The 14,056-nt window shown below is 40.3% G+C and overlaps 1 protein-coding gene across 26 annotated transcripts in view; it reads left to right on the forward strand.

Moving 5' to 3' along the window:
* CREB5 (cAMP responsive element binding protein 5) overlaps nucleotides 1-14,056 on the forward strand; it is a 394,803-nt gene that overhangs the window by 68,839 nt on the left and 311,908 nt on the right. For 23 of the 26 annotated variants that reach the window (XM_070616101.1, XM_070616117.1, XM_070616109.1 and 20 more), the window contains 2 exons: nucleotides 2,584-2,655; nucleotides 8,992-9,085. In XM_070616101.1, the coding sequence (XP_070472202.1) occupies nucleotides 2,602-2,655; nucleotides 8,992-9,085 (148 nt within the window). In that variant the 5' untranslated portion in view covers nucleotides 2,584-2,601. Of the gene's footprint in view, nucleotides 1-2,583; nucleotides 2,656-8,991; nucleotides 9,086-14,056 lie in introns of those variants that run through there. The other 3 variants (XM_070616120.1, XM_070616118.1, XM_070616114.1) reach the window with 2 other exon arrangements.

The following is a 14,056-nucleotide window of genomic DNA, read 5'->3' on the forward strand; positions in this document are numbered from 1 at the left end:
TGGACTAGGTTTTGGGATAGAGTTGTGATTATGGTAGAAAAATACTTTCTCTTCATACTTACCTTGTAGAGACTGGTCAATCTCTTTCTTCACTTGGGCTTATTAATGAATCTCTTTTAACCTTCAGTGGTAACACTTCCAATCTTGACTACTTCTATTAGTTGGACAATAATCTAATTATTATCACTAATGACTACTTTCAGATGTAGGCCCTAAATATAGTTATATGGAACTTTCTCATTTTATTGTCATGTCATCTTGGTGTTGGTTAGTAATATAACTAATATTGGCATTCTTTCCTTACTTAAGCAACTAAAGCTTTTACGTGGTGTCCAAGAAAGAATCACCTTATAGCAAATTCTCTTTTATAAATGGAGAATAGTTAATATTAAAGTGACATTTCAGTAACACTTGCCCACAGACCCTCCCTGCCTCCACACACACAGTTAAATACACACTTTTCTGCATGATTCAGAAATGTCTTACAGGCCTCTTAACTGATCAGTGTAACACAGCAATGAAGGAGCTGAAGACTGACACTCATACCCCTGTTGTAAAGGAGGGGAAACTGAGGCCTGAAGTGATTACAACACCTGGCAATGGTCAGACAGATCATGGCCACAGAGACAGAAAAGTTCCAGGAAAGCATTTTTAAAAATTTACTAGAAAAACAAGGCATATTTAATTAATGGATAACCCACTTACTCTGTTGTTTATTCTATCTTAGATCAAAATCATGTTCTCAGCTTTAAAGTCTCCCTTCATTTTGGGGCTTAGACGTAAGTTGTCAGCATTCACAGGGGAGAGGAGCAATGTTCTCTGATAGATGATGGCAAAATCAAACGAATAATGAGATAGGAGACGTTATTTTAGTTGCTCATGGCTTTCCTCAGACAAGGGCAAGTGGAAAGCTCCTAAAGCTATTTGTGGGATTTTTCTTCTTTAGAAAGAATATAATAGAGTAAAAGAGTTAGAATATTTACTTAGAATTGTGTTTAGAATGTAATAGAGTAAAAGAGTTTAAACAATATGCCTGATACAGGAAAGCTGTAAAATTATACTAAGTTACTGTATAGATGGGTGACCAGTGGGAAGTCATTCCAAATGGGGAGTGAAAAGGGCATTACTTGGTGAAAATTGTACGATGTGGAGGAATTGTGTTGTGAGCAGAGCTTACATTTTAAAATTTGTTTTTTTTTTTAGTATCTGAGGAGGAGTGTTATCTAAGGCAAATCTTTTCATTTTGTGTTTCAGAAAAGTGAAAGTATGCATCTATTTCCCCAGAAATAGTGTGAAATATATCAGTGTTTGGGGGAAGGGTATAATGACATGCAAATTAGAATTGGCTTTTTTTTTTCCAGGATAATAAAGCTTCCTTGGATCGAGGGTTATATTCCAAGGGCGAAGGTGGCTTGGGACTCCTTTGGAATCACCAACAAGTAGCATTTTAAGGAAGCCAATTGCTTCCTGTGCTTAGAGACAAAGCAGGAGGTTTTAGTCCCATAACAGAGCTGTGTCCCTCCAGCAGCCCATGTAGCCTCTGTAAACTCAACTCTAAAATTAGCAAAAAGTATAATTTAGAAAATGACTTAAATTGTGGAACTTAAATTTGCATAGTCCTTAAGATATTTTTGAAAATTTTATGTCACTCTATAGATTAGTAACCACAAAACCATACATACTGTACTTTTACTGGCTTTTGGGGGGATTTGCAAAGGTAATTTTGATTATGATCAATTTTTGCCTAATGAACTTACCTAAGAACCACCTATAGGAGAAAAGACTGTGCTCTAATTTAAGATGGGACTAGATCCTAACATAAAGTTTCTCCCTGCAAAGCTGCCTTATTCCAGATAGCTTATCTAGATCAGAGGAGCAGTAGCCTTAATCTAATATTAATTTTAAGTTAGCCTGTAAAACCAAATGAACGAAATATCCGAGGTAATGCTTTTTGCATTTTCTGATTTCTATTTACCCCTGCATAACTTGGATAATTTCTGTTGAGGTATCATGGAATGCCTGAGATGAAGGGGAATTTAAGACCATGGCTCACCACCAGGGGCATTGCTAAGCTGGCTTCAGAGCTAAGTTTTGTCTCTTGGTCATACTGATGGTTGGTGGGGTGATCATGGGTGAATCATATAACCTGTTATCAGGGTTGGTCCTCACATTGATGGTTACCTGCTTCCTGCCCCTTCTCTTACTGTCCTAAGTAGCCAACCCCAAAGGACCTGTGTAAGCTTTGCCTTGGAATCTTCTCACATAGGTGGGGACCTACCTGGTAATAACACCCACCAGGTGATTTTCCACGGGCAGGATTTCTGCTGCAACAGTCCCATGATACTTTTCTTCAAAGTGTAGCAAATATGCACTCGAGAAACATAACGGGAACTCGGACTGCAGGGAGAATAATGAACTTCAGCATGGCGGGACCCGTGTTCATGTTCATGTTTTTCTCATCTAATTTGGGAATTGGAATAGAGAGGGGGCTCCGAGTGATTGCCTTTCTCGTGCTTCTCAAGTAGAAGCAGGAAATATTCATGGATTTCTGTTTTCCTTCCTCCCTCTGCCCCGACCCTTCAGATTTATGAGGAATCCAAGATGAATTTGGAGCAGGAGAGGCCGTTTGTCTGCAGTGCCCCAGGCTGCTCCCAGGTGAGTGTGGGGGTCTTCAGTTCTGGCATGCAGGGGATGCACTTACCTTCCAACAGGGAAGCAACTGTCACTTGGCAATCATGTCTGCTGTGGGCTTTCCTTCCTCACCAAGATACCTTCAAAGTTCCCCTTACCACCGTCATCATCATCATCTTCATCACTATTATTATTTTCCACTTTGAATAGTTTGAACCGCTTCCCTCACAGCCTCTGACATGTTGGTGTTGGCCATTTCCACTGATAACTTTCCCCTGGAAATAAGCCAGATGCATCCTGCCCACCAGATGTTCAGAGTGGTTACTTCTGAATGGGTGAAGGAGGGTGCCTGCTTTTACAGTAGCCACATGGATACTGGGCCTTTGGATTACTGGTGAAATAGCTCACCATCAGAGACCAAATTCTGTTTTGTTTCATTTTCCCCTTTGAGTAAAATAAACCCCTAAAACTCTTCTAGAACCCACAGTTTTTCCATTTGTCTAGACTTTAAGGGGGGAAGTTGGCCTGCTGTGCTGGATTAAACCTCTTTTAGCCTCTGGTGATCCATCAAGTGGAATCGTTGTGAGGGTTAGAGGAGGTTCTGTGTGCAGAGTACTTAGTATAGTGCCTGCACAGAGTGCTCAATTATGTCTGTTGTTGCTACTACCACTGCAGCTGCTACGACTACTGTTATACTGGAACCGATCTCTTTGAAAGAAATTAGAAACATCCATTGTCTAAAATCAGAAGTTTGCATTTTTCCTTTTGGAAATTGATGGTGACTTTTTCTACACTTGATCTTTTGGGTATCTCCACATTGCAGTCATTGGAAAATGACCTACATGGTCGCTCTCATGCTAAGACCTCCATTTTATGAGATATGGCTTAGAACAGAGCACAGACTTCTTTCCAATGTGAGTAGTTATGCTCTCTTTCCCTAAACTGCCCAGTAGTTTCGAGAGGATCAAGCCCCATTCTCCTACCTGTTTATGTGGTGGGGTTGGCAGCACAGCATGGAGCAATGTCTGGAAGTCAGATGAGTGGTGATGTCCATTTGGACCCTCTTATTACCTATCCCCAGAGAGTTTGTGGAGGGTTCTGGGAGCCTTCTGGAGGGAAGATGTCATAGAAACATGAGACATTATTGCTGGTGCTGCCTTGTGGTATTGCTGGTGATATCAGCCACTGACTGACAAACCAGAGTCCTTTGCTTGAGTTCTGGCAAGTTCTCCATGGGCTTTTGTGTGAATGTGGATTTTCAACTTATGAGTAAGAAGAAAAGCAGTAGAGAAAATTATTTTGAACTTCAACTATTTTTCAGCAAACTGGTTTTAGAGGTCATTTTGAAATAGGAAACACTGGGAAAACACAGATAGGTTGATAAGTTACCGGGAAAAATTCTGCTAGACCAGAACTCTCCATTGTGAATGCAGAAAATCACCTTATCTAACTGAGGTAAAACTGACTCCCACTTGGTTTCCTTAAAGAGAATTCTCAATAGTCAAAGAGAATCAGATGATTTGAGCAGTTTGCTCTGCTTTGGCTGTGAAAATGCGACATTAAGTTTTACTCAATTCAAGTCACTCAACACATTTTGGGGGAGCCTACTTTGTGCATAAGACACATGTATCCTGTTCCCACAAAGCTGCTAGTCTAGATATCAAACCTATAACCACATGATCAATCCATCAACTAATTAGCAAACTGCTGTTTTCCATGGAGGAACAGCACAGACCACCTTGAACGATATCATAGGAGGACTTACCTTACTTGGGGAGGGTAATGGGGGCTCCTCTATGGAAGGGGCATTGAAGGGAATGGGATCCTCAAGAGACCCAGCAAAGGGCAGAGAGGGTTCATAGCGATTTCAGATTCCAGCAGGGTCCGGGCTTGTAAATGGCAGTAGAAGAGAGCCTTATATGGAAGCGGTTGTTAGCCACACCTAATATTTAGATAAGTCAGAGAGAAGAGAACTGCACGTAGATCACTGGACTGTGTGGCAGAATTTCCCAAGCCTGGCACTATTAACATTCAGAGCTTAATAATTCTTTGGTGTGTGTGTGTGTGTGTGTGTAGGGGGGGTTTGTCCTGTGCATTACTGGATCTTTAGCAGCATCCCTGACTTTTACCTACTATATCCCAGTAGCACTCCCTAGTTGTGGAAACCAAAAACGTTTCCAGGCGTTGCTGAATGTTCCCCTTGGGGGCCAAATTGCCCTTGGTTGAGAATGACTGCCCGATGGTTTGCATTTTGGCATTAGCCTTGTTTCTTTTGGGATCTCTTCCTTTTTGGGGGTCACCTACTTCTAATTGATGCTCTCCCACTCTATTTAATATATTGCTATGAGCCGTCTTTTCTCCTTTTTGGAGTCAGGCAGGGTATAAATAAATAAATGCCACAGACGTGTGGTCACTGGTGTCAGACGCTGCTGGAGCTGGGACAGTGAGAGGCCTGAGTGGAGGCTGTTGGGCTTGGCAGTTGGGTGCTTGCAGGCGACCTATGAGAGAGGAGTCGGGGTGGGGGCCAGATTGGAAGGGATTAACAAGTGAGTAGGTGGTGAGGAAGTGGAGGTGGCCAGCATAGAGGACTCTTTCAGGAGAGCTAGGCAGTGACGGGAAGCAGAGTGATATAATGGTAGCCTGAGAAGGAAGCTGCTTGAGAGAGGTTCTTTTTAAATTAAAGGCTAGCCAGGCTGGATTTAGTCAAGGGCAAGGAGGAGTGCGCATGCTCACTTGAGTGGCCGCAGCTGAAACGCCAAACCCCAGAAGATACGGGGTATAAAGGATCCTGCAGAGGAATGGGGGGTCCTTATTCCTCCGTGATAGGAGGGAATGGAAATGGAATCTATGAAGTTACACACAAATTCCGAGGTGGAGGTAGTAATAAAGGTTGAGGGGGTGCCTTTCCGATGACCTTGAACTTCTCAGTGAAAGAGCAGGTGATTTCTTTGAGAAAGCTGAGTGGACTGACGAAAAGGTTGGACAAACATCAGAATTGATGGTTCATGTAGTTTCTTGGTTTCAGGGTAAAATTCCAAGCCTCTCCCCTCAACCCCCTGCCAAATTGAAATATAAAGATGGATCTAAAATTTGATGTCTCTGTTTAATGTGGTAGTGTTTCTTTTTCTTGGCAAGCTGTTATAAAAAAAGGTGCATCATTCAATGGAAGAGGTATTAGAATTGAGAAAATGCAGTGGCTGCACAGTGATTCCAAGGGTGTCCTGGTGGGGTGTTAGCAAATCACATTCGAATCTGTTGTGATCATGGCGTTTACTTTAGCGACATTCCATAGCTTGGGAAGCTGCATGGAGAAGACAGGATAGCTGGGAATTAGAAAGGGGAGTAAATATGAATTATCAGTGCATGAGCTGTGTTGGGGGTAATGGATGATTTTCCTCCCTTTTTCCCTCGTTGGAAAGAAACTTTGCTTTGTTGAAATAGCTTATGATACCTGGGAGGTTTGTTTGTGTTATAGCTTCTTATACATTATCTTTGTCCCAGAAGTAAAAAGAACCAAACTTCTCTCGCTCTTTCTGATCTCACAGAGTCCGGTGTTAATTTCACTGTTCCTTTGCCCTCTGCATTAACCATGTTTTGAGTTCCGGTGGCCTCTCTCAGCTCTGTGTCTGCTGCAGACTGTAATTTTGGTTATTTACAATTTACTGCTATTTTCCTACCAAATTAAAAAATACCCCACAGACGTCCTATATTATCTCTTTTGGAAGGTAATTATAGTTAATATGAGATATGGAAATTGTTATTTTTATAAATACATACTCTGGTTAGTATTCTATTTTAGGCTATTATTTTATGGGGTCAAAAATGGCTTACAGATACAAAATGAAGGCTGTTGTCTTTTGTTGGTTACATTTATCACAGAAAAAATTATAATAAGACTTTTGACAGAAAGACTAAGAAGTTTAACCTCTGTCTCTAAGCCACACGTGGTAGTGTCACATATTTGAAGCAATCATTATATGGTGTTATAAAAAACCAAGAAAACTGATGAAGCTGCAGCAAAAGCCCACATGTCATTATAAATCAGACTTCTATGTATTCAGAAATCTGGCATAATTACCATGCTTTGCAAATTCTATACTTTGTAATTTATATGATACAAATGACAAATAAAGAAGTGATATTTATTCGAAGATCTGCTTTCGGAATCTTCCTAAGGCTTTAGCCTGGTGAATCCCCTCATTCTCATGAATACAAATCCATACCATTTGTAGAAAAGATTTCTACTTTGTACGCAATGGTGAGCGGTCTAGTGGTTCAGATTTGACTCTCTCACGAGCGCAGCCCGGGTTCATCTTCCCATCAGGGAACCACGTCACCTGTCTGTTGGTTGTCATATTGTGGTGGCTGTGATGTTGAAAGCTTTGCCACTGATATTTCAAATACCAGCAGGGTCACCCGTAGTGGACAGGTTTCAGTGGAGCTTCCAGACTAAAACAGACTAGGAAGAAAGAACTGGCCACCCGCTTCCAAAAAAATTGGCTGTGAAAACCCTATGAATAGCAACAGAGCATTGTCTGATGTAGAGCAGGAAGGTGAGAGGATGGCACAAAAGACCAGGCAGGGTTCCGCTCTGCTGCCCGCAAGGTCACTAGGAATCAAAATCTAATCAGCAGCACTAACAGCAACAAATACAGTGGTAATTGATCCTTACAATGACTGTCCTGAGGAACTGGGAACTGGGAAAGATTTTCTAGTTTGTCGAAGATTTGGAAATATTCAGCAGCGTTTATTGTCTTTTGTTGTCTTTTCATTTGATTTTGATAAAGCAGATGCTCTGTTAAGTTCAGTTATTAAAACATCCCAGTCTGAGTCAGGATAGGCCAGGATCTGCTACAATAACAAAATACCACAAAGCTTCAATGGCTTAAAACAGCAAAGGCTTATTCCAATTGCCCAGGCAGACATTTTTATTGTAGATTGGCAGGATGTTCTTCATAATCCTTGAGAATTCAGGAATGCTCTTTATAATCGTTGAGACGAGTAAGATGATTGAGAGGCGACTATTTCTAATATTCTCAAAAGCCATGGTAAAGGGGAGGAAAGGGAATTCTATAGAGTCTTGTGCCAGGAATTAGATGCTTGCATCTGAGTGACGTGTCTTATGACTCACTGGGCAGAACTAGTCACATGGCCCCACTCAACCACAAGAGGGCCAGGAAATCCAATCCCACCAAGAGACCAGGAGTCAGACAGCTGAAAATATTTGGGAGCAGCATTTTTGACAACCATAATGTCATTCTGTGAAAATTTAAAATAAAGTGTTGATTTATGACACTGTACAGAGTATAGAATACTAAAGATAATTTGTCATGTTACTATATATCATATGTAGAATTATAAAAAATCAGATAATGAGCGTGCAAGGTCTTCATAAACAGAAACATACCATACAAATGTCCTGGTGTACATTTGTAGCTATATATGTCAAATAATGAAACATGACATGTATTTCTTTCCCAAAGTCTGACATGAATAAAAATTTTTTCTACTTCATGCATGTCTCCTGCTTTTGGATAATCTGTAGATAATATCTAGCATACTTATTATGCCTTAGGCTTAATTTTACACTATTATATAGAACAGTAACTAGTGGAGAAGAGTTCCAAATAGTTTTGCAAAACTCCAGTGCTACTCGGGTCTAAATCCACTTTCCTGTTTTGGACATGGTTTTCTCATATGTACAGGTAGAAATGGGAGAAATTTACTTTTGTCATGCTGTCACTGTTAGTTATTCTTTGTGATCATAAATGAACATTCATTTAAACACTTTTATTCTTTAAAAGCATACATATTTCTGTTGTATATATTATTTTAACACTTTCAATATTGTTCATTTACTTCTTTCTGTTTTATCCTTTAACTAAACACAAATTTAAAGTGTACCCTCAGATGCAAACCTCTAGTTCTTAAGGAAATATCTGGTTTACTAGTCATCGCAGTTGGTTATAGATTCAGGGACTGTCTAAGAAGCAGAGGCCTTTAAAAGGAATTCCCAGGGAAGGTGTGGGAAGTCAGAGATGATGGAGGGCAAAGATCTCTTATGTCTTATTAGTATTCAGCCAGATTTTTCTGCAACATCGTTAAGCCCCTGGTAAAGTATAATAGAAATAATGATGCATATATTTGGGTGTAATTCAAAGGAACATCCCAGCACATTTGCTTGCATAAAATAATTTGTCATTTTACTTATCATGCTTTCACACTTTTTAAGAACTAATTTTTTGTTTTGCCTGTCACGTTTGCAATGCTGAATAAACCTTTTTCTCTATGATGGCAAATATATATTACAAGACTGAATGGCTCCTCTCCCCTCTCCCTTTTTTTCTATTTGTCTGACAGCGCTTCCCAACAGAGGACCATCTGATGATTCATAGGCACAAGCATGAAATGACTTTGAAGTTTCCCTCAATAAAAACAGACAATATGTTATCAGGTAAGGAGCCATCAGGCAAAGAGGCTTTGGGTGATCAGATCAGCCACATACGAGACACTCGTTCTACTTATTCCACGGGCAAATTCTGTGCCTTGAAAATATACATTTCTAAGGTATAGCAGAGACTTAAAATAATGGTAAGCAAAAATGTAATCAGCTAATGCAGTGTCTGCTCAAATAATTGAAGAGCTGTGACTTTTCATTTTCAGGAATATAAAATATTTATTACTATGAAACTTGCTCGATATAAGTATTTTTAAAAATCACATGCTTAACATCACTCAAGTGAAAAATCTTAATTGAGCATCTGTAATGCACACCGCACTGTTCTGAGTGCCATGGGAGATGCAAAGACTGATATGGTTCCTGTTCTCGGGGACATCACAATACAGTGTGCATGTGGAAGTTTAGCTAGTATAGAGGACTGTCTGTGAGATATATCGAATGAGTATTCTAAGGAAAATGCTATGCGACTTTAGTAGAAGGAGCCGTCTATTTGCACTGAGTGGTCAGTGATGGTTCCCTTAGGAAACATCATACCTACCTCGCAGGTGGGAGATTCAATGAGATAATGCATGGAAACAGCAAGTGCTCAGCAAATGCAAGCAGAAATAAATAATAAGAAGAATTAATCCAGCAATTATTTGCCCTCCTTCCCATTTGGATTGGCGATGTGGTAAATTAGAAAGAGTTCAGGGCCAGGAGTGAGGAAACTTAACTCCAGCCTGGGATCTGCCTCCACCAGCCAGGTGACCTTGAGCAAATTAATGAACCTTCTGGGCCTCAGTTTCTTTGTATGTAAAATGGGAATGATTTTATCTGCTCAGTCTATTTCACAGGCTTATTGTGAAGACCCACTGAAAGAACGTAATTGAAAGCATTTCGTAAACCTCACAGGGTAACTGAAGCTTTTCCTGCTACCCTTCTTCGGCTGGAAATATTTCACCTGAGCCACTGTCTCCCTGGCATCGTGAAAGAGATAATATGCCCATGAACATGTTTTAAATGATATCAGAAGAGAAACTGACTGTCCTGGCAGGTCTGGCTCATATAATTTAGCATTTCTATGGCACTTAAATTTTACAAGTATTTTATTATCCCTATTATTAGTAAATCCTTTAAGAGTTTTGTCAGACAGGTTATTATTACAACCCATATTTTACTGATAGAGGAGGAGGGGCACAGGGAGATGGAACAGCTTTCCCAGGCTCGCCAGCCAGGGCGAACATGAAGGCCCTTGATCCTGTATTCCTAACCCACTGACCGGCACCGGCTACTGCATTGTTAGGCTTCACCAGCTGATATACACAATCCAATGCTCCCTGTGACAGAGCTGTCCACACATCTTCACAAAGCCACCGGTGACTTGTTAATAGTGCACATGTGCTGTGGTTTGGAAGACTCTCCAAGTTCCAAAGGCAGCCTCCGCCTTTCTCTCTACCACCGCCTGCCACCTCTCTCTCAGCCTGTTTGTTTTTATTGAATGAGCCGGCTCTTCAGAAATCGTTTGTCTTTCCTTAAGTCTATAACAGAGATTCAGAGACTCAAATTTATAAGAACTATAAAAGCCTAGGAGAGTTAGGAAGGACGGCCTGTCCTTTTGTTTTTATCATTTATTATATTCTATAAAATCACATGTGGTGTAAGTTTTTAGTTCGACGATGAACATCTACACACGAATATCAAGGTCATAGACTTTGCAATTCCCAATATTTAATTTCATGAGTTCTCTCTTTATTTTTCCCAAATTGGATCCCTAAAATAGGCTGCCTGGTGGTAGGAAAGTGGGAGGTGAGTTTTAAGGAGGTATCTGTGTGGACATACCACTACTAGAGTTGTAGGTACCAGCACAGCATCTTTCAGGCAGGCCGCTAGGATGGCCCTACAAGAAGCCCCAGGGGCAGGTCTGAAAGAAAGTAGCTAATGATGTGTGAACACTTCTATGTATTGCCTATAAACAGGTCTTTGATTAAGCTCTTTCAGCTTTTCAATTGTTCTTACCAGATCCTGGTTAGTTTGAGGCTGTTGCTGCCAATAATTGGTAGTGCCAGGTGGAAAATTATTGAAAGAAAAGTCACTCTAATTTTTATGATGTCAAACTGGGAAGAAGAAAATGAAGGGAGAAATAAATATCAGGAAAAATAGCATGAATAATATATTGGCATATTTTCTTTCGCTTTCTCACGTTTTATGTTGAAGCTGGTATGAGGCCATTTCCTACTCCCAATGAAATTAAGTGCTGGATTTTAAAACTTGCTGCCCACTCTGCATGTTTGTAGTCTCATAGAATTTTCTTGCTGGAACAGAATACAGAGCTATCAGTCCAGCTCTGTTACTTTGCATTTAGGAAACTGAGGTGTACGACACGGCGTATGCCATTGCTGTCCACCCTGAATTATAATAGGCTATCTATTGGGTATTTTTGCTTTGATAGTTTTTTTTCCAGGGAAGAATTCAATATATACTTACTCAAACCTCATTTTAGTTTTAGCATATTAGATTGTGATTGCAAATATGACTGAAGTTTTGCTTCTCTATATCTTGATTTATTTAGATTTGAATTTATCAAAACCTTCAGAATCTCCTTTTATTAAAAATATGTTCATTAAAATTTTATTTTGTACTGTACTTTAAGCCTATTTTTGTGGCCTATCATGAAGATGAATGATTTCATACTGTTTGAAATGTAGTAATAATAAAAATAGTATAAACCAAGTCTTAAATCAAAAAGCATCATCAGGCAAAAATCTTCAAGTCCCTCTTGGGCCGTTCTTTTCAAGCAATATTCAATTACACAAAATTTCATTTCAGATGAATTGGAGTTTGACATAGATTAAGAAGATAAAGTATGGTAGGTATGTACATTACTAATTTCAGGATATCTGGTTAACCTGTATTTTGGAAAATCACTTCATCCTTCATTAATTGCAAATATTACAGTTAAGGATGTTATTAAGATGCCATAGATATACTCTTCAAGGATAAATGTCCGAAGAGTTGTAAGATCTGAAATAATTTCATAGCTTTGCCGTAAAGTCCATTTTATTTAGGCCAGGTAAAATTTACTACTCAAAATGACTGTAAATGATCTTTGACATGCCACCAGGCAGGGTAGTAAAAGTGACAGTCATGGGGTTTTATTAAGATGAGTCTGCTTTTATGGGTAGACAGTAAACATAAAACCTCCAATTCTAAAGGGACACTCCTAGTAGGGGCGAGAATGGGAGTGGTGTTGTGAGGGCAAAGACATACAGCTCCTCCCACTTGGTCCTTCCATTCTTATTTGGTTCATGTGGTACATTTCCAGAGTCCTCATACGACGATGAACATGACTCTTTCCCTTCAGCCATTCTCATTCTGATGGAAGATAATTTCAAGGTGAGGGAAGTTGTGAAATCAAAGGGTTTTAGATGCCAAGTTTAAAGTGGGAATCCACTGAGGATAATATGCTTCCACACACTGGTTGTTATTATGTGACACAAGATCCATTTGGTTTGAAAATCATGATCAAATTTTAGTTAGAAGTAAAGAGGATGATGTTTGGGTCTATTTTAATGGTATTATGGCTAGGCATCCAGAAATTCCCAAATCTTGCTCTGTCAGAAATCCCCACCCCTACTTATTTACAGGGTTCCCAGGTTCTGTACAGGATAAAACCAGAATGGGAATCAAAGCGCAAGTTTATTTGTAGCTGGACAAGCAAATAACATTCCAAATGAGAACTGTGCATGCGTGTGTGTGTGTGTGTGTGTGTATTGGTGTGTGTTGGGGGAGTGTGATGGAAACGCCGACTTAGAAGGTTATGGATTTTGCTTCAGGAAAGGGAAGATGAAGTTCAAGAGTCTTGTGGACCTTTCCCCAAAGATAAAACCCAGTCAACATCTTAGGTGGGAAGCCTGAGAAAGAGACACATGGGACCACGCCTTTAAATGCCTAGTAATCCCACCACCAGATACCATAGCCTAATTAATGCTGTAGGCAACTAGTGAGTGCTTGGAGGGGAAGTAGGACCGGCAATAGCTGAGGTGTGGGAAGAGGGGCTAAGGTTGCCTCTCCACTGCCACTTATTCATTCATACTACAAACACTTATTGAGTGCCTACAAGAATCCTATCATGCTAGGTGCTGGGGATGCCGCACTGAACAAGACAGATGAGGTCCCTTTTCCATGGAACTTACTACGCTCTATTGGGGAGGAAGAGAGAGAATAGACAAAAGGAAAAAAACCCAGAATAAATAAGTAAGAAAGTATCAGTTAGTGACAAGTGCTATGATGGAGATAAAACATGACAATGTGACACAAGTGGCCAGCAGGCTGCCTAAGGGAGATCAGGAAAGGCCTGTCTGCATGGGTGGCATTTCAGCCAAGCTCTGATGTTCAGCAGTCTGGGCTCAGGAGTCCTTTCTCCCTGACTTCTGAATATGGTGAGACTGGAAGTGATAGAACCACAAGACCAGATGTGCTGTAGCTGACTGTATCTTGAGCTGACACATGGAAGAGAGGTGGGAGAGACTGACTTCCTTATCACCATCTGATACAGAGCATCTGACATAAATGACAATATAGTCCTTCAGAGCCTGATTGTATCCCTGGGTTAGGTCTAGAATTGGGGTCTGTCTCTAACTCCAGGATCTAACCCTAATTCTCACCATGGAGGACAACAATATTGTTCAATGAAGTAGAACATTTGTCTCCAAGAGATTGATCATGCTCAACTAGACAATCTCAGAACCCAAATCCATTACTCATGGCTCTTTGCTACAAACCCTACTCTGTCATTCATGGGTATTTGAAGGGGGAAGCCAGGGAAGATGACATATCCTATTCTGAAATCTTTTTGAAATGAACTGGGATATAAAAAAACCCCATTTGAGTAAGTAAATAAATCATTCTCCCAGACACACACACAGCCCGTACTTACCTCCTCGTCTGTTGATGGTGAGGTACACAGTGCCTTCCCACCATGTAAAT

The sequence above is a fragment of the Equus przewalskii genome, chromosome 4 (genome assembly GCF_037783145.1).
Source record: "Equus przewalskii isolate Varuska chromosome 4, EquPr2, whole genome shotgun sequence".
Classification (NCBI taxonomy): Eukaryota; Metazoa; Chordata; class Mammalia; order Perissodactyla; family Equidae; genus Equus; species Equus przewalskii.